Source organism: Typha latifolia, chromosome 7 (assembly GCF_019914945.1).
Source record: "Typha latifolia isolate L0001 chromosome 7, TyphaL0001v2, whole genome shotgun sequence".
Classification (NCBI taxonomy): Eukaryota; Viridiplantae; Streptophyta; class Magnoliopsida; order Poales; family Typhaceae; genus Typha; species Typha latifolia.
In genome coordinates, this window is record NC_133092.1 from 2,771,846 (window position 1) to 2,796,690 (window position 24,845).

The 24,845-nt window shown below is 36.1% G+C and overlaps 2 protein-coding genes and 2 long non-coding RNA genes across 4 annotated transcripts; 1 reads left to right on the plus strand and 3 right to left on the minus strand.

Moving 5' to 3' along the window:
* Positions 1 to 306: 306 nt before the first annotated feature.
* Positions 307 to 3,588, minus strand: LOC140792430 (GABA transporter 1). Its single transcript, XM_073143429.1, has 7 exons — positions 3,302 to 3,588; positions 2,469 to 2,699; positions 1,801 to 1,898; positions 1,472 to 1,658; positions 1,234 to 1,364; positions 883 to 1,116; positions 307 to 805 (listed from the first exon to the last, which is right to left on the minus strand). The coding sequence occupies exons 1-7, from the start codon at positions 3,462 to 3,464 to the stop codon at positions 425 to 427; spliced, it is 1,425 nt and encodes a 474-aa protein (XP_072999530.1). The 5' UTR covers positions 3,465 to 3,588; the 3' UTR covers positions 307 to 424.
* A 7,682-nt stretch (positions 3,589 to 11,270) lies between these two features.
* Positions 11,271 to 12,800, minus strand: LOC140792193 (uncharacterized). The gene is made up of 3 exons (XR_012109696.1): positions 12,662 to 12,800; positions 11,893 to 12,581; positions 11,271 to 11,799 (listed from the first exon to the last, which is right to left on the minus strand). It is a non-coding gene; the product is annotated as an uncharacterized lncRNA (long non-coding RNA).
* On the plus strand, positions 11,466 to 23,981 carry LOC140792192 (protein ROS1C). The gene is made up of 19 exons (XM_073143044.1): positions 11,466 to 11,910; positions 12,018 to 13,844; positions 14,653 to 14,743; positions 14,869 to 15,752; positions 15,849 to 16,285; positions 16,955 to 17,034; positions 17,603 to 17,687; positions 17,770 to 17,861; positions 17,955 to 18,023; positions 18,175 to 18,211; positions 18,293 to 18,375; positions 18,917 to 19,354; positions 19,526 to 19,562; positions 19,637 to 19,700; positions 19,773 to 19,912; positions 21,443 to 21,508; positions 21,631 to 21,745; positions 21,828 to 21,866; positions 23,557 to 23,981. Exons 1-19 carry the CDS (start codon positions 11,466 to 11,468, stop codon positions 23,685 to 23,687), a joined length of 5,160 nt encoding a protein of 1,719 aa, XP_072999145.1. The 3' UTR covers positions 23,688 to 23,981.
* LOC140792194 (uncharacterized) lies at positions 20,736 to 24,628 on the minus strand. The gene is made up of 2 exons (XR_012109697.1): positions 24,488 to 24,628; positions 20,736 to 22,281 (listed from the first exon to the last, which is right to left on the minus strand). It is a non-coding gene; the product is annotated as an uncharacterized lncRNA (long non-coding RNA).
* Between the last annotated feature and the right edge of the window lie 217 nt (positions 24,629 to 24,845).

Sequence of the window (24,845 nt, forward strand, 5' to 3'; positions counted from 1 at the left end):
AAGTGCACACAAAATATGTATCTCAATGTATTGGTAAGCGCAAAGGCCTTTGTGTCCGGCAGCTCCGTTGCGATCACTGAGACCAAGACAAACACTAATGTTGAGGGTGAGAGACTGCTAGTGTCAAGAGAGCAGAAGAAGATAGAGAGTACATAGGAGGAGGGAGAGAAGGATTGGTACAGTGTCATAAGAATGACAAGAGAGGGAAAAGGCAAGCGTGACAGACCTGCTTTATGGGAGAGGAGAGGGAGGAATAGAACAGTGGGAAATTCGGAATACTAATTGTTTGGATAAATTACAACGAAATATGGGAATTTGATGATGTAATTCCATGGCCAGAAAGAATGCAATCACATATGCATAACAAAGGGGCTTATTTGTTCCAAACAGAGTAGGAAAAAAAAAAAAAAACGTTACAATTACATCACACATTGGCGAACAGCTTATAATTATTTGCGTCCAAAGCTATTTGCCGAACAGCAGAGATAGAACCCAACACTGCAAACGCTGAGAAGACGACAGCAATGGTCGTGTTCACCCAAAAGAGCAAACTCCTCTTCGACGGCTTAAAAGTGATGTTGTAGAAGATGGAGGGCACGGCGAAGTCGAGGGGAAGGAAGCCAAAAGCCCCAATGACTGCGTTGATGTCTCCAAAGAAAGGGAGCATGGCGGCGATGGTTGTTGCGATGACGATGGATATGGATCGGGAGATGAGTCTGGGAACGACATTGCGAGACGAGTACTGATCCTTTTTGGGGTCTGCAAAGAGACCCTCAAGCACCTCATTCGTCGGTTGCAAATATACCTGCATGCATCCAAATAGTCCAATTACGTGTATTTAAATAATGCATCACGAGAGAAAGATAAAGATAAGATAATTACGACTCCAACGGCGGAGAGTTGAAGGAGAGTGAAGATGTTGGTCATCATGAGGAACCATTTGGGGACCAGAGTGCTGCCATCCACAATGAAATTGCTAAGTATGGTGCCTTGTGCAGCGTTGCCAAACGCCCAATACCCAGAGATGGCCACGCTGAAGAATGTGACCACCACAATGGCATAGCAAAGGCACAAACCCTTGAACATCTTCCCTTTCACAGGAGCAGCTGCTGTTGCCTGCATCCATGCTTAATTTCCATCAGTACTAATCAACAAGTAGAGAGAATGGGAAAAGGAATTTTATCTAACATGATGATAGATAGAACAGTAGATAAATAAGATAGTAGAATATACTTGTATTTCTGGGATAATTCCATTCCCAAAGGTAGTGGCGATAATGGCAATGGCATTGAACGCTCCAAAGATGCGGTCTTGCTGGTCGCCCACAAGGGAGTAGTCCCTTGCCGGAGCTCGGTCGGAGTGACCTATCACACACCAACATTATTTAGATCACGAATAAGACTTCGATTTATAACAAAGGATAAGTGCAAATAATGTGGTAGATAAATACAAAGTTATCCAAGTAAGTAACCTGCATATATAGAGCCGGCAGTGGCACAAGCACTGTAGGCAAGGGAAAGCACCAAGGAGACGAGATTGATATGTCTCAAAGAATGGAAAGATGGAATCTGGACCAATACTAGCATGAATCCCCCAAATATGATCACAAACTCGTATAGCTTGGCTGTGCCATTTGGTCTGGCTACTAGATAAATGGACTGCAAGTGTATATATATATATATATATGTATGTATGTATATGAGAGTTTATCGAGCTTGAATTGGAGTAATTTTAAATGTGACAGTTAATTCGAATTATAACTTGTTTCTTTCCTTAAAGAAAAGAAAAGAAAATCTATACCTTCATGCTTTGACCTGCGAGTAGGGTTGAACCGACGACCGCGCCAAAGCATACCAAGAATTGAATGGGACCTACATAATAACGACCCCACCCAGGCCCTGCGAACGTTTGGTGCATACAATTAGAACAAATTAAAAAAAAACGAAAGGTTTTGTTCTATAGATAAATGTCATTTAATTTACGTAGGCATTGATTAGAAGTTCGCCTGCGGGGCCAGGAATTAGAAGTTGTGCATTGGAGACAACTCGAACTGGGAATCTCCATCCATCTACTAGTCTAAGTTTCACATGAGATGGGTCAAAGAAATCTATGCATGGTCCACCCATTATTGATGCACAGTCTGGACTCAAGTTGATCCTAATATTTTCAAGGGCGTTGAACAAATTACCTTTAATGATAATACTTCATTGGTATATACGTTAACATCAAAACAAAAGCAAACAACGAAACGCTTGTCCAAACTATTCCGTGCCGTATTAAAAGAAATTCCCTAAAGAATCTATGATGCGTTCATAGTCCACACTATTCTCATGATTGGAGCATACTAACCGCAACCGGCTTAGAATAACACACCCCAAGAAATACAAAGGCATTAGCCTTTGAAGGAGAAGAGGAATTAAGCAAGCAAAGGAAGCAGTAGATTAATTAAACTAAAGAAGAGTAATTACCGAGGATATCATTAGCCATGTCCCGGAAGCGAAGTTGGCGGCGGCCCAAGTGTGCGTGATGCTCGAGGACTAAGGAGAGGAGATTGTAGGAATAGAAGGTGACGAGTGCGCCGATCACCAGGCAGGCCACGCCGGCGGCCCAACCCAAGTAGGCGAACGCGAACGGAAGGCTCAGCAACGCCGGGGCCACGATCGACGTGGTCAAATGGTAGCCACAGTGCAACCACGAACCTGCACACACACATATATATATTTATATATATTATACCATTTTTAATATATTTATGTTTTGACCACCTAATGATGATGAACTTTATTTCTCCCGATTGATTCCTCTAGGCATCGGCAAGTCGTCAGGTAAGGCAACAAATTCCAAATGGGGCCAATTCTGAATATATTGTTATTATTATAAACTGTGGTAGCTAAGCTTGTGGACTAAAAGATCCACTTTTCTAAGATCGCCTGCTTGAATCTACCCCACCGCTCTAAGATCTACCCCAATCGGGCCTTTCTTCTTTTTCAAATTTCTTATCCGCGCACCAAGCTCTTCTTTTTTTTTTTTTGACTGGAATAGTTTCGACGACTATAAGGCTCTTCTACAGAGAATAGCAAGAAGGAAAAATAATGGATATCTGTACTCTTTCTTCCCCATTATTAGCCGAGTAAAATGTGTATTCTAATCGGGAAAAAGTTCATTAAGAACGAGAAGATATCATGATCCTATATTCTTCATATATATATATACTTATCAAGCAGAGGATGGGAAAGAATTAGCCAAAGAAACAGTAGAAGCTAATTAAGCTTAGTGTGGAAGTGTGCAGTGGTTGGTTTACCTTTGGACTTGAGAACAAAGAGAGCTCCAGCATCCAACATCTGGGATCCTTGCAATCCTTCTTCCACAGAGATAAAACCATTTCCATCTCCATCTCCTGATTCCCTCCTATTATTCATCTCCTTATCCGCCAAACCTCTGGAATTTGGAGCCAAAGTACCCATTTGTATCTCTCTTCCCTTCCTCTTCTCTTTAAGCCCACCTCAGGAGAAACGGGAAGGGAGAGGAGTGGGATCGTATTACAGGAGGACTCAAGTTTCAATGAGGTATCTCTAATTATACATCTCTAAGAAGGAGAAAGACTATTTGTCATCAACGTCAACTACCACCAAAGAATAAGGGAAATTTTTATATAACACCCTACTTTTTTGTTAATTTATTAAATAGCACCCTTCATTTTTAAATATATTTTTATACGATATTTCCGGTTAACTAAACCCAAGCCAATTTTAAGTGGAAGAGTATCAACAAAGCAAAATTATGTCAGAAGATTAAATATAATTTTTAAAATACTTAAATTACTATTTGGTGGAGTAGGATAGAGTGATTTGATATAGAAAGGAGTTTTTTTTAAAAGAAATTTGGTGTGATGGACTAGCATTGAATGTCTTAAAATGTGTTCGATTAGTATGTCTCAAAGTTAAATTTTTTTATAAAGGTATTTCATGAGTTAATTAATAACTATAGACTATAGTTAATGATAATTAGTAAAAGTAATAGTTGGGTATTATATAAAAATTATAAGAAAAAAAAATAAGGAGACTGATTACAAAATAATAAAAATATAGGATGTTATTTATAAATCTCTTAGAATAATAAGTTAGTCCAACTGGAGTTTGATCTAATCACAATAAGGGATTGGGTTCGATAAGATTAATCATCCCTGAACAATATTAGACAGGCAATATTATTATGTAGCATCAGTAATAGAGGATAAATTAATTATTCTTCATGCCACGTTGACCTACTCAATCATACAAAACCTTCTAAATATCTCAGTGAAATATCACATCGCTCTCACTTAATTAATATTTAACTCTCCCAGAGCCTTTTTTTTTTGTCAACAAAGGTGAAAATTATTAAATAATTGAGTGACCAAAAGTGTCATAAAAGTTCTCTATAAAAATGTATAATAATTTAGTGTCTACGTGTAATTAATCCCACAGGCATAATATCATATACAGCAGGTTCATATTCCACAACACTAAGTGCCCCTAATTCATGCATATTAAAAGCCACGTGTATCTCGTCTCGTTTCCTAAACATATTCAAATGGGAAAATTAATAAATGGTATGTGTTACATGAGGTAATAAACTTATACCCAAGTCTCTCTGATTTCTAAAATTATTTATATAGTTTATATATAAGTTAGAACTTAGGTTGTGGATTCCTCACTATGATAAGCTTTTATCACACTCCACTAATAGTGCTGACAGAAATTAACGATTCCTGATGGCTAAAAATTAGGTTGGAATTTAGAAGTGTTTCCTTATTGGCCGGCCCACTTGCATCACGATTGAATCTAGAGCAGAGCAAGGCCCAGCCAGAACAAGCAAGTCAACGCAAAGATAGTGGCTTCGACGACACATCTACATATGTTCATTTATTTGGGCCCCTGCCCCTCTCTTTGTCCTACTCCTGGGCCTTCACTTATTCTCGTCAAAGATGCACTATAGAAACATTACCGAGCGTTTTAGTTTCTTGTATGTAGAAATACATATGCATTAAGAAATATATGTTTATCTAGATGTTGTATCTAGAAGAATAAATAGATTATTTGGTTAATTGTATTTTATAATATTCTATTTATTAAACACATATTTAATTTGTTGTATTTTATAATATTATTTTGATATTATAATTATAAGTGTATCTATATTTTCAACTAAAAGAAAATTAAATTTTAGTTAAAATGAGAAAAGAGACACGAGTCAAATTAAATACTACATCTATTGATACAGTATTTATAAAAAATCTCGGACCAAACAGCCCCTGTACTTATCCAAATAATGTGGGACTTCACTAGGCTCTTTCTTCCATGAGAATTTCTCATGGACGCCAAAATTATTCTATATATATGGCGCTCAATATATATAACCATATAATACTATTAGTTTATTATTAAGCACACATTAAGTGGGATCGATCTTCTCAGTTCCAAGTCTCCGTAGTCATCCGTTGCATGACACCAAGCCAAGTGGCCTGAATCCATTAAACTATGAATAAATTATTAATCCCATTTGTCCAGCTCCCAAGGCCAAGGGTACAAGTCTACTGCCAAATAGAGAGAGAGAGAGAGAAAAAAAGGAAAAGAAAATAAGAAGTGTTCACAGAAACCAACACTCCCAGTCTCCCCACCTCCTCGTGAATCGTGATGCTGCTACAAGTAGCTCGAGTCGTCGTATAAATTAATAGATTTATACGGTTGTGTAGATAATACGTAGATAAATTAATGGGGTTCGGCTATCCGAGATCTTATTCTTCCTCTCGCGCGCTCTTATCTCCTCTCGCGTGTGGCGATAATATAATTTCTTTTACGGTGGAGAGACTTCGCTCCGTGCAATTAATTTAATTCTCCGCATGCATTTAGGTACGTCCAAAAATAAGCCAAGTGTTCGCTCATACTGTGGATATCGATACGGTGAACGCGTGGCGCCGTTTTTTTTTTACTTCTATCCCTATTATATGTCAGTATTATATATAATTAAAATTTTTAATTTAAAATATTAATAAAATATATTATATATAAATTAATGTTTTAAAATTTTGAGAGGTCATTTTAAATACTTTTCTAGGACAATATTATTAAGGTTGCGGTCAACTTTTGTCGTCGAGGTTTGCAGCTTTCATTTTTCTCGCCGCCACTGTGAACTAAGTGTGTCGTTGGATTGACAAAAGTCTTGATTTGTTTGATCTAGCATAATGCCTTTCTTTTTATTTATTTATTATTTATTTTTTATTTATTTTTTATGCGTAGATTTATTAATATCGGTATAAATGAGCAAAGCTTAAGAGCTAAGAGCAAGATAAACCTATCTCGGATCGACTCAATATAATTTTTTTTCTTAGCTTTGAGCTAGGCTAGAATTCAAGACAAACTGAACCAGATTGGCTCAGCTTGGCTCATCTCAATCTCGAGAAAGTTGAACCCGATAGCATGATCATCGGTTGAAGCCAGCAAATCCAATACATTCACGAGGGGCGAGTAAAGTAAGAAGTCCAGCTTAGAAGAACTAGAGAAAATTAAACCACAACAATATCAGAATCCACATTGATCGATTTCGAAAATTAAGCTCTAGGGGACTTTAAGAAGTTCCTCCACTTATTTGGATAGTGCTTCACAAGTTCTAAACAGGAAAACCAGACCTCCCTCTCTTTGATCTCACCCATGTAAGCCAAGTTATCATTAGTGTATCTTCTACTTTACCCTATCCATCTATGACCTTGCAATTAAGAATCTTGGCCCATTCAGTTCTCTTCTTAGCATGAACCTAATTAGTTGACCTAAAAGTTCAAACTATTAGATGCTGAACCGATGATATATATCATGACTTTAATAAGTTCCCTAGTGTGCGGCTCCTAATGTAAGTGAGTTTGAATCCATGACCTCCAAAAGATGTATCCCTCGAATGATATTAAATAACTATATTTTCTTGAGAAAGATATTAGATTGATCTAAAAGTTTAATTTTTAAATAACAAATGAATAATATATATTGACTTTAATAAATATAATAATATTATTAGTATACTTAATTGATTATCTAACATAGTATTAAAACTAAATTTTCTGTAGATTTGCGTTATGATAACGTGTGCTCGGCTTGGTTTGGTTGAATGTGCTTGTAGGTCTTTGGGCTCAAAGAAAAAGCCCATGTATGATCACGAACATCCTTAGAATGGCCATGATAATGATCTCCATTAATATTGCTCTTTGTCGGATCCTGTAGGAAAACACTCTTCGCTTAGACGACGGTGACGGCAACAATGGATATCGCCAGAGAAGAAAGCAAATAAGTCTCAGTAAATGAAAAGTAATTGCGTCTCAGTAAGTCTCACTAATCCATATTATGGTGTTACGTGTTAGGACTTGGAGATTATTCGCAAATTGCAAATAGACCCTCTAAAGTTGCTATATTTACATTGTATGGGTGGGCTATACGGGCGGGGCGGCAAAAGCTTAGCTTAACTCATATTGCCCATTACTATATCAGGCTAGGTTTGACTCGGGCCTAAGTTAAGCTCGAATTCGGCTTGGATGGGTCGATCAATTTAATAACCTCTATTTCCTCTTCTCTTCCTTTTATCTTGAAGATATACGGATTCAAGCATAATCTATAAAACAGGCTCGAAATTATTTTCTAGCCGAGTTTAATCATGAGCCAGCGTGAACAAGCTCTACTCAATAAAACTAAAATATTAATAATATAATATTTAATATTCTATAATATATAATGCATACAACTAATATGAACCTTTTAGATCAAGATATAAGGACTCGTAATAATACTATATTAGTTCTTATACATTCACTATTAAATCATGTCTTATTTTAAGTTTGATAAGATTTGATTTAAGCTTGAATTGATTTATGCTTGGAATTTTTTTATAGTGATTGAGATCGAAATTAATTAAATTCAAATTTGATTCTATAATTAAGCTTAAAATTAATTTTAATTCATGATATTAGAGGACAAGGATTTTCTTCTGATAAGTTACCATAATCTAGGACTTAACCTATAAGCCTTTCTAATTAGTGAGAGCCACCAGTATATTTGCACTTTTACTTCAAAAATAATTTATGATCACCTTATAAAATATATTCTTTAGCTTCCTAAATTTAATATCACAACCATATTTCATTTAAAAATACCTAATTTTTTTTTTAAAAAAATGAAGAAATAAATATATGCACAAATTCCGAAACACCTGAGAGCATTACGGGATTTCCGGTAGATCGTTACGCTACGAAATATAAAAATACGAGCGAAATCAAATACTTGGCAATAATTCGTTAACGGTTAGGTGAGAAATATTTAATAGATGAAACCAAATCTTTTCCCCAAACTTTACAAGCATATATATATATATATATATATATATATATATATATATATAGTTTGGCATAAATGTGTCAAATGGAGGGGCTCCCAAATGGCACCATAAATTGGCACTTGTCACTTAGGGTTGGTGTGACAAATGGTTTAATGTAGTAATATTTGGAGGGTAATTTTATAATTGTATTGATGTCATATTAAGTCTAATGGAGGAGGGTCAAGGTTGGGTGTAGTTAGCCAAATTGATATGGGTGAAATAAGATTAGAGTTATATATACTATATAGTTGTTATTTTGTTGTTTAATTAGATTATTAGATGAATGCTTCTACTGTGTAAGGCTATAACATGAACGTGCATGCATGGCCCAACGGATTAACTAACGCCAGTGAGAAGAGAAAAAGGAATACGAGTAAAGAAAGAAGAGATCTTTGCTTTGAGCCTTTTAACTTTCTATTCTTTGGAGCGAGTTTTTAGTCAAAATAGGTCTCTATATAAACAATATAATGTGTTTGGCGAGTTTTTTTTTATTATTATTAAATTTATTACTTAAATTTATTTATTAGAAAAAGGCCGGCAGTGTTCTCTTTGAATATAAAATGTTGACTTTATCCTCACTTTATGTATTTAATGACATGCTAGAAAAGTGTCTGAACTCTTTGAATCTTTACAACATATGTCAACATTCAGTACCTTCTTTTGTTGGGAATATGTGATGGCAATTGACATGTCTAAACTAAATCCCTTTTGGTATTTAAGTTTAGAGATTAACTATTTGGATAAATAAATTTATAATGAAAGTTAGATGCATAAAATTAGTTGGATATTCTTTTCAAGAGCTATACGTTATCGATATTCATTTTAATTAAATGGATGCCAAAATACATTATTTCAATATTACTTACGATAGTTTCTCATTGAACACAATAAATGTTGTATTTTGAAACACATGAAATCAAATGATCCATTAGAAGAAATTAGGGAATATGCTCGATCCACTTGGCTTGGATCTAGGGCAATTCAATCGAGCTATTAGATGAGCACTTACATTGATTGTGTATACCAACAATCTTAATTATACTCAAAATTGAGTACAAAGAAATCATAAGGGCGATTAGATATATTGGTGCATATTTAATGTAGAGCCAATATACTATTTGTTAATTATACAATGGGTTTGTTGTGCTTCATTTCTTATCTACTAGATAATTTTGACAAATTAGGTTACTTAAAATTTATAACTATATTTTATTAATAATCACATGAGTAGAGTAGTACTAAGGTCCCTTTATAGTGTTGTTATAGATACTAATAATAAGCATAATGTCTTAAATGACAAGAGTAATAACCTAATATAAAAAAAATAAGATTAATAAATTATTATATTATTATTATTAATTGAGCCGTATAGTAAGAATTCTATATATTTGATCCATTTTACTGTGGTCATAGTTTAAGTTTTAAACATCTTGGTAAGTAAAGTCCTTCTTAAGCTAAGTGATATAAAGTGTTATTTAAAGCGTTTTACTTGGAAAATATTAATCTTATTAGCATTTTAAATAACACTCGTAACAATTAAACATTTTACTTAAAATTATTCTAAATTAAAATTATTTTAATATTATTTATTAATAAATAAATTATAAAATAAATCTATTTCGATCCACGACTTATTTATAGGGATGCAACGAAAATACAAATTAGTACAATTCCGTATTAGCTTTTATAAGTACGTGAGGCATTATTGTCGCATTGTGACTTATTTAAAACCTACGTCATTATCTTTGCCACATCAACCATAAAGGAAAAAAAATTAGAATACTCTTATTTTTTTCCTCTATATTTTTCCCTCTGCTTTCCTCCACCTCTTATCTCATTTTCGGCCTCCTTACTATTATCATCGTGCATTAGAACTTAATGTTATAAACTCTACTTCATTTCAGCCCATCTCATATCGTTGGTCTTCTTCTTCCTCTTCGTCTTTCTTTTCCAAACAACAATGAACTTAAATTTGGCAGAGAGAAAGGAAAAACAAAGGTTAAAAGACTAAAAAAATATAAAATTAAAAGTAAATGTGGGGGGGGTCTAGCAGCAAAATTCCAAGGCCCTGAGTTGGTGTCAGGTATTTTTATGTGCTCTCTCTATGCTTTAAACCCCGGGAAGGGTCGTACTCGACTCGCGGCAAACGGAAGGACTCCTCTGCCACGTGGCGAACACTACCCCCCAACTCCCGTGCCTCTCACGTGCTCGGTAGTTGTCATTCTATTCCAATCCGATATATCGGCCGCCGATAAGAACACCTATATATATATATATATATATATATATATATATATATATATATATATATATATATCCCTCTTCCCCGCAACTTCTCGGATACGGCGTTAACTCGTGAACGACTCCAACGACAGAAAAATATAAGAAAAATCCATCTTTTACCTATCTATACGATTTATTTGTCTCTCATAAGTAAATCTTTTTTTTTTTTAATAAAAAATCCGAAAAGTTCGTTTGGCTTTTAGAAAGAAGTCCGGGTATCACCGGGAACTCTTCTTCCCTTTCCTCTCTCTCGCACTCATCTTTCTCCGCCATTGCTTTCCTTCTGGCTTCACTTACTTGCTTGGCTTCTGTCTTGGATTTTCCCTTCTTTGGTTTCTTGACTGACGGTTACTTAGCTTTGATCTCAGATTGACATCTCTCTAAAGATTCTTCTTCTTCATCTGAGGAGAGTTTAGAGAGAGAGAGAGAGATTGAGGCTCTCACAGAACCATCCGATAAGGTATGCAATTGTTCTGACTCTGTTTCGCAACAATAAAAGGTAAGTGAGTAATCTCTCTTGTACGAGATCCTTATGGGTTCTATTGTTGCCCGAAAAGTTCAATTTTTTTGTATTTTTTTTTTCTCAAGAGGAATAAAAAATAGGCTGTTGGTTTATATTTCTAGTGTCAATTTTTAGGCCTTTTGCTTCTGAGGAGATTGTTTATCCTTGCATTGCTATGCTGCAGTCATTCTGAGGTTTTGTAAGTACAATGCAGTTCTAACTGGAAGAGATTGCGGTGATCCAGGACTAAATCTCTTGCTTCCGGGTTAGATTGAAGTAAAGAATCATGGAAACAAGAAGGGGAGTTGAGCTTCAGCAGCAGAAGGATTTGGAAGAGCAAGAACCTTGGGTTCTTGTTACACCAGCAGTGCCCAACAACGAGAAGAGTGTCCTTGTCTCCGGCATTGGCCATGGCTTCCAAGTCTCCGCTGGCTGTAGCAGCAGCGGGATAGCCCAAGACGGTTCTTTCTCAGGAAGCTTGAATTCTTCTCTTAATGGCCTCAGTGGCGGCGGGAGTGTGCAATTTCTCGGCAGCCAGGAGATGGAAACACCATCTTTTGCAAGCCAAACGCACACCTACAGCACTGTCGTCTCACAATCCACACCCTTTGGCAACACCACTGCAGGAATTTCACAGATACTCAATGATAACCTGCCGTTAAGTGATGATCCAGCTCAAGCAAGAAACATGACCGGGAGTATAGTAGTGCTACCTGCAGGGCTTACAAAGGGTAGAAAAGCATTTATACTGTGTTCTTCCATTATCTCACTGCAAAACTTCACTTTATGCGATGTACACCTGAATTGACTGGATTATTGCTTTTATTTCATCTTGCAGTTGGAATTCCCACTTGGCAGCCATCAAGTTTTTGTGAAACAGGACCTTCATTAGCCCCAATAACTCCAGGTAAAGACATGCACGAGTCTGGGCACTACCAGCAGAGTTATTTAGTTCATCAAATGGGGAATGCGGGGAGCAAGCAGGATACAATCATGCTGGAACACATGGCAGAGGAAACTGTGGAGCATGGTTCCACAAAGGCAGAATTTCCTATAACTCCAGATAAGTGCGAGAGAATTCAAGATTGTTTCCCTCATGCAGTAATTGATTTGGCTGGCAAAGGGCTCCCTGAGGAGACAAAGAGGCCGCAAACTAGTGGATTGCTCGATCAAACCGAGAAAGTGGCCAGTGATATTTCTGAACCTGTTTGTTCAGCAGCAAGACAAGATGAGCTTCACAAGCAAACATCAGCTACTTCTTCTCAGCAGTTGGGAACTGAGAAAGATGAGAAGATAGAAATCCCGAGGGTAAACTTCAGCAGCACACCAAGGCAGAAAAAAAGAAGGCAGAAGCACAGGCCCAAGGTCATCCTCGAAGGGAACACGAGAAGAACTCCAAAGCCTGCAACACCTAAGCCAGTCAGGAAACCTGAGAACCAGACAGGTAAGAGGAGCTATGTGCGGAAGAAGAGAAGCCTTAACTCTTTAGATAGCTCCTCAGATACTGTCGAAGAAGTCCATCTCATCTCAAGCTCAGGTGGAGTAGGCGAAGCTGCTAATCCACATATGGGAATCAATACTAAATCAGTAAGGAGGAAACTAAATTTTGAATATAAGGACCAAGCAATAGATGGACAACCAGAATCAACAGTAACTAATGCAGAATCTCATATTAAGGAGAAACTGTTATGTACTGAAGATCCTAGCTCCAGAACAACATCGAGTGTTCTGCTCCGGCAAGGACTGCAAGTGGAGGTGGAAAATTCACCAGCAGGAATTGCATTTAATCTCAGTCGCTCACTGAATAAAGTGCTGGATGAATATATGAATTTGCCAGAAGATTCATCTTCGCCTTCTGGATATTCTAGAAAAGAAACGCTAAAAACAACCTTGAATTGTGTTTCTGAGAGTCCGGAGTTTGCACAGATGTTATCTGTCCAAGGTGGAAGAACAAAAAAGAAGAGGTCACTCCGAGTCCGAAAGTCTTCTTTGATTGCTACTAATCTTTCCTCAAACCTGTTTTTGCCAACACAACACACATCACCTCAGTCCTGCATGGAGGCCTTGTTTGCAACCACATATGTGAAGATAAAGACCAAGAAGCGAACGAGAAAGGGTCAAGCACATTCTCTCAGTTCCATATTGTCAACTGATGAGCTTCATAATAAAATTTTGACTGGAAATTATAGTCACAGAAAATTTGTTGGACCGACTGCAGTTGGAGGGGACTCTCAAGAACAGAGTTTACAAGACACGGATATTAGCAGCAACAGTGGCCGGGAACTACCACATGCTAACTTACCATCTAGAGCAATAGTATCCTATGTGGATCCTATAGAAGATATCGAGCGGAGGCTGAAACAACTTCAAGTAAATCCAGAACATGTACATGCTACAGCTGAATCACAAAAAGCTCTTGTTCCGTATGGTAATAGCGTGATGGTTCCATATGAGGGTCCCTTTGACACTGTCAAGAAACAACGCCCTCGAGCAAAAGTAAATCTGGATGATGAGACAAATAGGGTGTGGAAACTTTTGATGGGGAAGGAAGCAAGTGGCCCTACAGAGGGCTCGGACATAAACAAGGAGAAATGGTGGGAGAAAGAAAGGCAAGTTTTTCACGGTCGTGCAAGTTCATTTATTGCACGCATGCGCCTTGTTCAAGGTATTGATGGCACTCCCTCAAAATTCTTTTTTTGTTGTTGTTGTACTCATTGATATCTAAACCTCATAATGTCTACATCCAACAGTAAAAGATGATCTGCATTAGCTGGAGGCATCGGATTTCTCTCATTAGTGATGAAGTCTCATTTAACATATATCAAGTTACAGTTATTCGTAGTTTAGCAATTGATAATGGTATAATTCCTGTTCCCATCACAGCTTAGCTATGAGAAAAATACCATCTACTTAATCCTGCTTAGTTTACCTGAACTACCTCACATTGATGAAGGTATTTCATACTCAAATTAAGCTGGAATATCAGTTCTTCCTCCGGCAAAGAACTCTCAATGCTTCAATCCCTGTTATGGTTAATGGATTTTGCCACTGTATTTAAGAGAAGGCATCTGATTGATCTACTTAGATAGTTAAGCTCACTATGAATTATCCGCTGTTCTTCTAAAATGCAGCAAAAACATCTTTTCTAGCTCAAATTCTCTCTAGCGAATTTGCAATTTCAGGAACCTAATGTAAACAGGGCAAGACATGATTGGAAAGCTATGGAGTTGATTATGAGTAAGAAACCTTCTGCCATTGAATGCAAAGATATAAAAAATAAGCTACAGAATGAGTAATACATTCAAAGGAATACACATAATATATTGTAGAAATCTTCTTGCATCAACCTAGCACATATTATGAGATACAACTAGAACCTTGTGAAGTTTATCCGTTTTTCCATATCTACTTCTGCAAAACCAATGAAATAAACAGAAAATCTAATGCATATGCTTGAATTGCTTCTGTATAAGGGGATAGACACTTCTCACCGTGGAAAGGATCAGTCCTAGACTCTGTCATAGGCGTTTTTCTTACTCAGAATGTCTCCGATCATCTTTCAAGGTAAATACTAACTAGTAGACTACTTTTACAAAGACATTTTTCAGAAAGCTGATAAACTTTTCTCAGCTTTAGTAGTTTTTGTTCACTGTTTATCAAGTCAAAACTTTCTGTGACGCATTTCACAGTTCTGCCTTTCTGGCCCTTGCTGCAAAATTTCCTCTATGTTCAAAAGCCGATAGTACCAAACAAGATGCCGCAAACATGAGCACTTTTGATGACACCAGTAGGCAAGAAAACATGCAAGGTACAAAGAGGCAGCACCAGGATCCTCTCATTATCCATGATGAGGAATGTAGGGAGGATATGGGAACTACCATCCCCAATAAGTCACTCAGGAGTGACATTACAGGTCAGAAGGTAGATGAACAAGATGATAAAGGTTTGGATGTCCACCAACAGAATGATATAGGTCCTCAAGCACAAGAATTTGGTCTGGACACCACAATGGAACTAATAGGAACTATAGAGTCTAAAGACATTCAGTTACAGGAGGATGTGGTTTCCTCCCAAGGATCTGCAAGTTCGCCAGAGAGTACTCTAGACAGGCTGATTGAGATGAATAATCAACTAAAGTCAAGATTAGAATCAAGCTCTGGAGCTGTTCTGGTGCCTGGAAGTACCTTCAGCAGTTCTGAAGGTTTTGCACTGCAAGAACTGGGCAACAGTGGCAATGGTAAGATTTCATTAGCAGAAAATCATTGTACAATTGAGAAAACAAGAGGAAACAACAGATTATACCAATCTGAAGATTCTTGCCATTCAACTATTTATGCAACTAACATCAACCTTCATCACTTACAACATGGTATAAGTGAGTCAGAGTTTCCTCCATCTCCTTGCTCTCATAATTCCTCCAGTTCCCTAACTGAGGGCATGGAGAATACTAGTGCACTAAGAGAAAAGAGCACCTGTGATACACCATCTGATTCTTGTACAACCAAGATTAGTAACTTGAAAATTGTGGACTGCAACTGTAGATCTTCATCAGAAATTACAACGAAGACTGCAGGTCAGTCATCATCTGTCATTTGCAGCTGATTCACTCGCATCACTTATAATCAAATCTTCCAACTATTTACTGTCTCTTATGTGACTAACCATGCAGCTAACTCTCATCAAGAAGAAAACAAAGCAGATTTCCATGGGAATAATGTTCAACAGGCATTTAAAGCTTCAGATAAGATCCAGGACTTCAAGGTGCATGAATCATATTCAAAATCTTCTTATAATGGACAGGGAAAGAATTGTAAGGCAGATGAACCTAATTTTGCAAAAGAAGGAAGCAGTTCTCAGAATGGTCCAATAGCAATGGCAACAGACAAATTAAAAGTAAGAAAGGGAAAGGCTGCAAGTGAAAAGACGCAGAGTTTTGACTGGGATAACCTTAGGAGGCAGGCATGTATTAAGGGTTACAAGAAAGAAAGAAGCTTTGAAAGAAATGACTCATTAGACTGGGAGGCAGTAAGATGTGCAGAAGTACGTGAAATTTCTGAAGCCATTCGAGAACGAGGAATGAATAATGTGCTGGCAGCGAGAATTAAGGTACTGTAACAATAGCTATTGATTGTAGTCAATATACATCTAGATGTTTTACAAATATTAGTGCTCAGTTTCTTGTTACTGAAATGACTTTCAGCTGTTGTCATCTTTTATCTCACTCTGGTAAATATGCTGCATTAGGCTCACAAGCATCATGACAGATTAGATAGCAGGTCTTAAGATTGTTAGGCTTGTTGGCTTTTGTTAAACAGATTTTCTTTACTCTCAAGGACAACATCCTGAATACCTATGGGGATATTTAAAGAAAAAAAACTTTATCTATAACGGAAATTTTCCAGCCTGAAAAAGGAACAAATAGAAGAGTTCAAATTCACCTTATCACCTAAAACTTGGTGACCTTGTAAGTTACAATAAGAAGAAAACAATTAGCAACATAACAGCACATAAATAAGCTCTAAGGTCAGAGGTTCCAAGTATACCAGAAGTTAGTAAAAATCTTGCCTAATTTTTCACTTATACAATTGGATCTGCAAGATCACAGAGATTCCAAGGAGCACAGGTAAGTGATATGCTCCCCGCTTTAGTAAAATTGTAATCCTTTTTGCAGGGTAATCTAGATTGAATTTATCAAGTGCTTATCTTGGGAGGAATCTCTTGATACTTTCTGTTAGTATTTATTGTTTCTGCTCACAGGATATGAATTTCTCACAGGATCTTCTAAATCGTTTAATCAGAGATCATGGAAGCATTGACCTTGAATGGTTACGAGACATCCCACCAGACAAAGCAAAGTACGACCACCTATTACTGCTACTTTTTTACATTAAGCTTATTGATACTCTTGTATATCTTCCTGATAAAGCTGAAAAATCAAGAAATCCTACTCTTTTGAATTAGCCAAAGTGGCATCTTGATTATCTTCTTTTCCTATGCATACTTGATTTATCTGATCAACACTAGAATGTCTTCGAATGGACTATCATGACTAGGAACCTTTGCCTTATTAGATACACATGGCAGTGAAGAGTCTGTAATGCAGGCTAAATTAGAGCTGCCACATCTTGAAAATGACTATAGAACAATTCTTTATGAATTTATGTGTGGCAAGTTGGCAACTATTTTATCAAGTTGAAATTTAGATGTGGAGGCATGAACAAATTCTAATCAACAGTAAGTTAAAGTCTTTGGTGGATGACAAACCCAAAGGAGAGAGGTGGTGGACTGCTTATGAGTATTTCTGGGGCTTGTCTTCCTATCATTGACACAATAGACTGGACATTTACTATAAGGAAGTAATTCATTGTTAATCAGAGAATTATTATGAGAAACATATAAATATGTATGTCATTGAATTTTCAGGGATTACCTACTTAGCATACGGGGATTGGGACTCAAGAGTGTCGAGTGTGTTCGCCTTCTGACATTGCACCATCTAGCATTTCCAGTAAGCTACTTGATTAAGAAAAATTCTATAGGGACCTATATGAAAACCCAAAACTTATAATGGCACTCAAATTTCTGGTCAGGTTGACACTAATGTTGGTCGCATATGTGTAAGGCTGGGATGGGTACCACTTCAACCCCTTCCTGAGTCTCTTCAGTTGCATCTTCTAGAGCTGTAAGTATGATTCCATTCTCTATGAACTATTTCAATGTGATAGATATGCCTGTCCACAACAGATCATTCTAATTCATTTTTTCCTCTTCAAAGATATCCTATGTTGGAGAAAATCCAAAAGTACCTTTGGCCTCGACTGTGTAAACTTGATCAACAGACATTGTAAGTTCTAGAAAACTTTTCCACAGAGTTTACATGTTCATAGTGCTACCTCTGTCAGGATGATGATCAGATAATAAGTCATCATGACTACCTTTCTTGCTGATAACCATCATACTGAACAACTCACTCTAACATATTCATAATTCCACAGGTATGAGCTACATTATCAGATGATTACTTTTGGAAAGGTATACCAGTTAGCTTATTGATATTTACTTATAAATAACTTTAAATTATAAGTTGAAATGAGCTTTTCAAACATCATGCAGGTATTCTGTACGAAAAGTAAGCCAAATTGTAATGCGTGCCCAATGAGAGGCGAATGCAAGCATTTTGCAAGTGCATTTGCGAGGTATGTTCCTAAAATTCTTAGAGATATTCTCTAGATAGGATTGTCATCAGTTTTAACATAGCTGAGATTAAGATGCATGTTTACTATCTCATGCAAGGTATTGCATGAATGTATGGCATTAAATGCCTCAAGGAATAATGTAAATGTTAATAAAGTTGAAGGTCTAAACTTAGGCTAAAGCTGTTAAATCACACTTCAGTTTCATATGAGATTTATTCCTAAGATGCAAAAGCATATCTGGAGAGGTTAAGGAGAAAGCAATCCTTTGTTGCCATAATGGACCAAAAATACAGCTGGACATGTAAAGGAAGACTTAAAGAATTAAACTAACTAAATTCTGCATAAAAATATTTATTTTGACTAATAGGATACTATTGCAAGGATCAATTATATAGCCAACTCTCATAATACTGCTACTTAATCATATCTAAGTCATCCTCAAGTTTAAAAATGAGTTGGCATTTAGCAACATAAACAAAATATGGAATGAATTTGGTATGTGATATGAAGAGAAGATACTAACCTTTCTATCTCAATGCAGTGCGAGACTTGCGCTTCCAGGACCAGAGGAGAAAACCTTAGTGAGCTCAAGAAATCCAATTCGCTCCCAAAATTATAATGTTCCTGTTTTCAATTTGATGCCCCTACCTCAAGTTGAGGGGAGCATTTATCCGACAGGTGCTTACGTTAACAATTCTGAACCAATTATTGAAGAGCCAAGAAGCCCAGAAGTTGAGTGTACAGAAACTTTAGAAAGTGAGATAGAAGACACTTTTGATGAAGATCCTGATGCAATTCCTGTAATAAAGCTTAACTTGGAAGAGTTTGCACAAAACATAGAGAACTGCATTAAAGAAAATAATAAAGAACTTCAAGCTGAGGATATTGTGAGGAGTTTGGTTGTTATCACCTCAGAAGCTGCTTCCATCCCCATGCCGAAGCTAAAGAATGTCAGCCGTCTTCGGACAGAGCATCAAGTGTATGTAAATAGAACTTTCTTCACAATATAAATCTTTTACTTTTGGGTTGGGGGCACAAGCATAGAAGCAAACATTATTGTCAGTTTTGTTGTTAGATAAGTTTGTCAAATTTATAGGGTTTTGTGTACTGTCCCATATATGGGAATCTAAGCTAACTAATGTTGGTGCAGATACGAGCTTCCAGATTCCCACCTTCTCTTAAAAATGGTGAGCTGACTAGCCTACAACTTTCCTCTAACCCATGTGGTAACTTAATTCCTAATGGACTGAATAATTTACAGCTGGATCTGGATGAAAGAGAACCTGATGATCCATGCCCTTACCTCCTAACAATATGGATGCCAGGCAAGCAAATGTTGTGATGCAATATAATAGGTTATATGTGTGCATTGCATGTGACTTTTGGCAAATGCACAGGTGAAACAGCACAATCAACTGAACCACCAGAAACATGTTGCAATTCTCAAGACACTGGTGAATTGTGTGACAATGAGACATGTTATGCTTGCTGTTCTGTGAGAGAAAGTCAAGATCAAAAAGTCAGAGGAACAATTCTGGTAAGGCATTGCTTTTAGCACTGGTGAATAGTTCTTTTCGCGCATAAACCTTAGCAGTTTGAAGTTACAATTAAAGGAAACATTAGTAAAGACTCAGGATTCTATTTGACTAGGCAGTGTTTTTGAGCATGTCAAAGTACAGTAATAAGAATGCTAATAGCTTAAAAGCTTTTTAAGTCTCCCATTTTATGCAACCTCCAGAGAGCAAGGTTCTTCAAGCTAGATGAACTGATGTAAGCTCAGTTGTTAACTAAGCAATGGAAGTGATGAATATATATTGGTAGAGTGAAGTTGTAGAGATGGCAAAAGAGGAAGTCACCATTATATAATTTATATCTAGATTTGCAAAAGGAAATGATAGAATAGATGCTAGAGTGAAGTTGCAGAGATAGCAAGAGAGGATCTCAGCATTATATAATTTATATCTAGATTTGCAAAAGAAAAGGATAGAACATAGAATAAGGTTTGATGGGAAAAGACAAGATAGGAAAAGAAAACATTATCGAACAACAAAATTATATTGTCAGTCATTAGAGTCAATGTGAGTTACCTCCTTTGGGCTACTAAGTATTGACTGTAGTTATCAAAACCAGATTAGACCTTTACTCGATTAAAAGTTGCATTACTGGGTTGACGGTTCAATCAGTAGGTCACTCAGTCGTAGTACTAGTTTATTTAGTAAGAATTAAAAAAAACTATAAAAACTAAAAAGCAGTACAATTGTATTTCTTCTATATAGCCATTTCAAAATTAGGTATTATTTATCCATTTTTTAATGATATTTAGGTTTAAGTATATCAAATCATGACATACAAAATCATATTTTAATTTTTTTCTACAAATATGATTACTTTAAATTTAGGACTAAATTATCCTTAGAATAAATTATAAAGATATTGAACATTAAGGACAACTACATAATTTTAAAAAAAAATGAGCAACCCAATCAGCTTGTAGAAACTCATCCAAGTTGCACGATTCTCCAGTTGAATCGTTAGGTTGGCCAATTTTTACCCGGTCAATTACATTTTCGGTTCTATAACAAAATTGAACCAGCTTGATGGTCGATTTATCGGTTTACTGATCCAACCATCTATTTCCGTCCAGTTTTGAACTTTTGATAACTATGCTATTGACATTTATAGATTATATTCCTGCAGCCAACTATTTCCCTTTCTAGTTGACTTCAACTAGGAAATTTGGACTTTGGAGAGGGAAAAAGATCCTCACAAGCAATCTGATGTCTACTACTGTACATACTATAATACCATGAACAGTATGTTCCCATTCTCCTTTAATCATTTATTTTCATGGGTTAGATGTACTAAAATTTGAGTAAATCAAGTCAAATCAGTCTATAGAATCACTCCTACAGGCCGAAAACAATTGGACAGCAGTTACTTTCATTAATTGTTGATTTGTTTCAACCAGAAGCACTACTTTCTCATTCATTCTACTCTTTACAAAATGGATTCAATTAAGAAGATGAATTCATCTGCTTGCTGATACTTAATACCTAAATATGAGCAGATACCATGTCGAACAGCAACAAGGGGAAGCTTTCCACTCAATGGCACTTACTTTCAAGTTAATGAGGTAAGTTCAGTTTTGTCTGTCAAAGTTTATTTTATCAAATAATTGACAACGACGACTAAATTGAACAGATGATTACACAATATTTTAGTTTTAGTTGTCTGTCACATTTGGGTATCATGCAGGTGTTTGCAGATCATTATTCTAGCCACAACCCCATTGATGTTCCTAGGAATTGGATATGGAACTTGCAAAGGCGAACAGTTTACTTTGGGACCTCCATACCAACAATATTTAGAGGTAAGTTGTCACACAAAATATTCAAGAATCATAAAAGATTACTGATGGAGAGGACACTGACTATGGTATTTTACTTGATCAGGTCTAACAACTGAAAGCATACAGTACTGCTTCTGGAAAGGTATGAAATCACAAATATCTAATTTTGTTTATAATGCTTATCTCATAATCAAATTTTCTAGATGCTCATAAAAAAATCCAGGAAAGAAAACAAGCAAGCGCCTAGAATAGGAGCACAAGCTATCAAGCTTTTCTACAAAAGAAAACATACAAGACAATAAAGTAGGATTATGACTTGCAATTGACTCATATAATATAGCTAGATAATAAAACTATACAATTTTGTGTTAGTCTTATTGCTTATAAATAACTTAACAAAAAGAGCATCTATCAAGTAAATCTCTTACATATGTCATATCAAAATATTGTATCGCAAACTAGATAATCACTTGTGGGGTTTTACCCATTTTATGCAATTCCTCTGGTAGCATTGTTTTTTGTGCTTGCCATCTGATCATCAGTAGTCTCTGGCCCTTCTGTTGAGCATTATGCAATTAGATAGCATGTCTTTAAAGTTCAAATAGATAACATAAACACCAGCATTACATGAAAAAGTTCAGAAGAACTGCTTTTTACTGTACAAAATCACAAGAATTATCATTGTGAATCTAAGCAAAAGATCTATCTATATCTTGATTGAAAAAGATAGAGATAGCTGCAATCTCAGATGAAGATTCTCCAAGAAATGATAGCCTATTAATTAACATGTTTTTAAATTGAAGCTTGAAAAAATAACACATCTAATACATAGAGATCTACTACTTTAAGGAACTAGAGCATTAGCCTTGTTGAATGGGGTAGGCATAATGAATAAAGATAAAAAGAAACAAGAAAACATAAAAAGTGAGTTGGAAAAAGAAGCAACATATACTAGAAATCTATAGTCAATGTGAACTGTAAAGAAGTAGAACAATATGATAGGCAAACAATGTACTCATGCTTGGAACAGTTCTGCAAAAAGATCACAATTTTTTTTTTTTGATGCCATTGGGTTCTTAGTTCTTAGGCCTATAGCTTGTTTGGCCTTGATCCAAAGAGATACATCCCCATAATGATTAATGAGTACAACTTAAAAATTATGACGAGATCTATCTGCATAGGTGAAGACTTGGTGCATGGCTAGTGCCACTTTTGGATTGGCTATTGATGTCTCTTTCGGACTTAGTAAGGTTTACTGTTTGTTTCATTGTGTATTTTCCTTCTTTCTTGTATTTTCAGAATATTTTTAGGCTATTTCCTATCCTGGGCCAGGCCTATTCTTCTTACTCTTATTTTGTTAAACCTTAAGAGTTTATTGGGACTGCTACAAATAGTGTTAAGGCCTTGTAACTGGGATGTCTTTTGGGTGGATAAAGATTATTTGGATTCATTCTTCCTCCTACAGTTTCATACCATGCCTCGTATAGAAGTTAGAAGTTAGAACTCCTCTATTCCTTGTTCTGTTTTCTTTAGTTCGCCTCTGCTTCCTCGATCAACTTATTAAGTTTGAAATCTGAATTTCATATCAGATTCTGGATTTCATTCCAGATGAGATACTTCAGAACTGCCCAAATTTCAGATCTGATCAGATTTAATATTTGATTATAAGATCAAATTTCTGATCAAAATCTTCAAAAATACCACTCTAAATAGAAATATCAGATCACCAAATTTTCAGAACAAATTTGCAAGGGTAATTTGTTTTCAGTAAAAGTGGAATGAGTCGGTAATATTATTCTTTATCAATTGTGAAATTCTTTTATCGTCCCCAGGATTTGTCTGCGTGAGAGGGTTTGACCGGTCGATGAGGGCACCAAGGCCTCTGTGTCCAAGATTGCACCTTGCAGCAAGCAAAATGCAGAAAGGCAAGAAGACACCAACAAAAGAAGAGACTAGATCATGAAGAAGAGGTTGAGGGAAACTAGCAGCAACAGGAAGTGAATTTGTTGTCCAATAAACCACTGGCCGACAATTTTTGTATATTATGGCTTCTCAGGCATCGAGAAGCCAACCAGTTGCATAAATTTGTAGCTGGCTTTGGATGGTGGTAACCAATTTGCAGCATGTAAGTTATTTTTATTTCATGCTCTGTGTAACAGTAGAAAGAACCATCTTCAAGGAAATGAAGACATGTTGCCATTGTAAAAGAAGCTAATGTACAGTCATGATGCAAGAGAACTAAGTGAGGTGAGAACCATGATGAAGATGATCACTTGCTACTATTATTTGTATACTATTAATGCTATATTTTTAATGTTATCAGTACATATAAAAATTATTTTAATAATAAGTTAATTTATAAAAAATATTTATGTCAATTAAATACTATATTATTAAGAATTTTATAATACATATACAATTAACATAATATTTGTTAATAATACTTTTTACATTTTGCTTATTTCTATCGATATTGATAAGATGGAGAAAGAAAAGTAATAGAATTGTGATAAAGATATTTAAGAGAGATGAGAGATGAGTGATAAATAATATAAATAGTATTTATATTCTACAATATGGCTATCTAAATATTTAACTGACCTGGAGCTTAAGTATAACTATAGAACTGTAGCAAATGAGTACTTTTTATTACTAATAGTAAATTGGTCAAAAACTCCCAAACACTATCTCGGCGTTCTTTGAAACAAAATCAAAAAGTGAGATGAAAGACAAAATAATGCGCTTTGGGGGAGGACAACATACTCTTTGTGCTCGGGCGACGACGGAATTGCCTCATGCCATGGCCGGCGTCGTGTAGAAGGGATTTTGTAGTTCTAGGGCAAGAAAGAGGGCCCGAGGAAGGCGAATAGGCGATCGGATATATGAGGGAAGGGAAGAATGCTTTTCAGCCGATCGATCTATCGAGATTTCGTCTTTCCCGCCAAAACCACCGCTTTACTTACTGTATCTACTACACTATTCAAGAGAAAGAATAAGTTAAAAAGATGTTTTTATAAAAGCCTGGACGCAGTGGGCCAGGCAGAGGGAGTTATGGCCCATCACTCCTCTATAAAACTAGCCTACTTACTGGCTACCAAGTACTAACCATAAGAAATAAAAA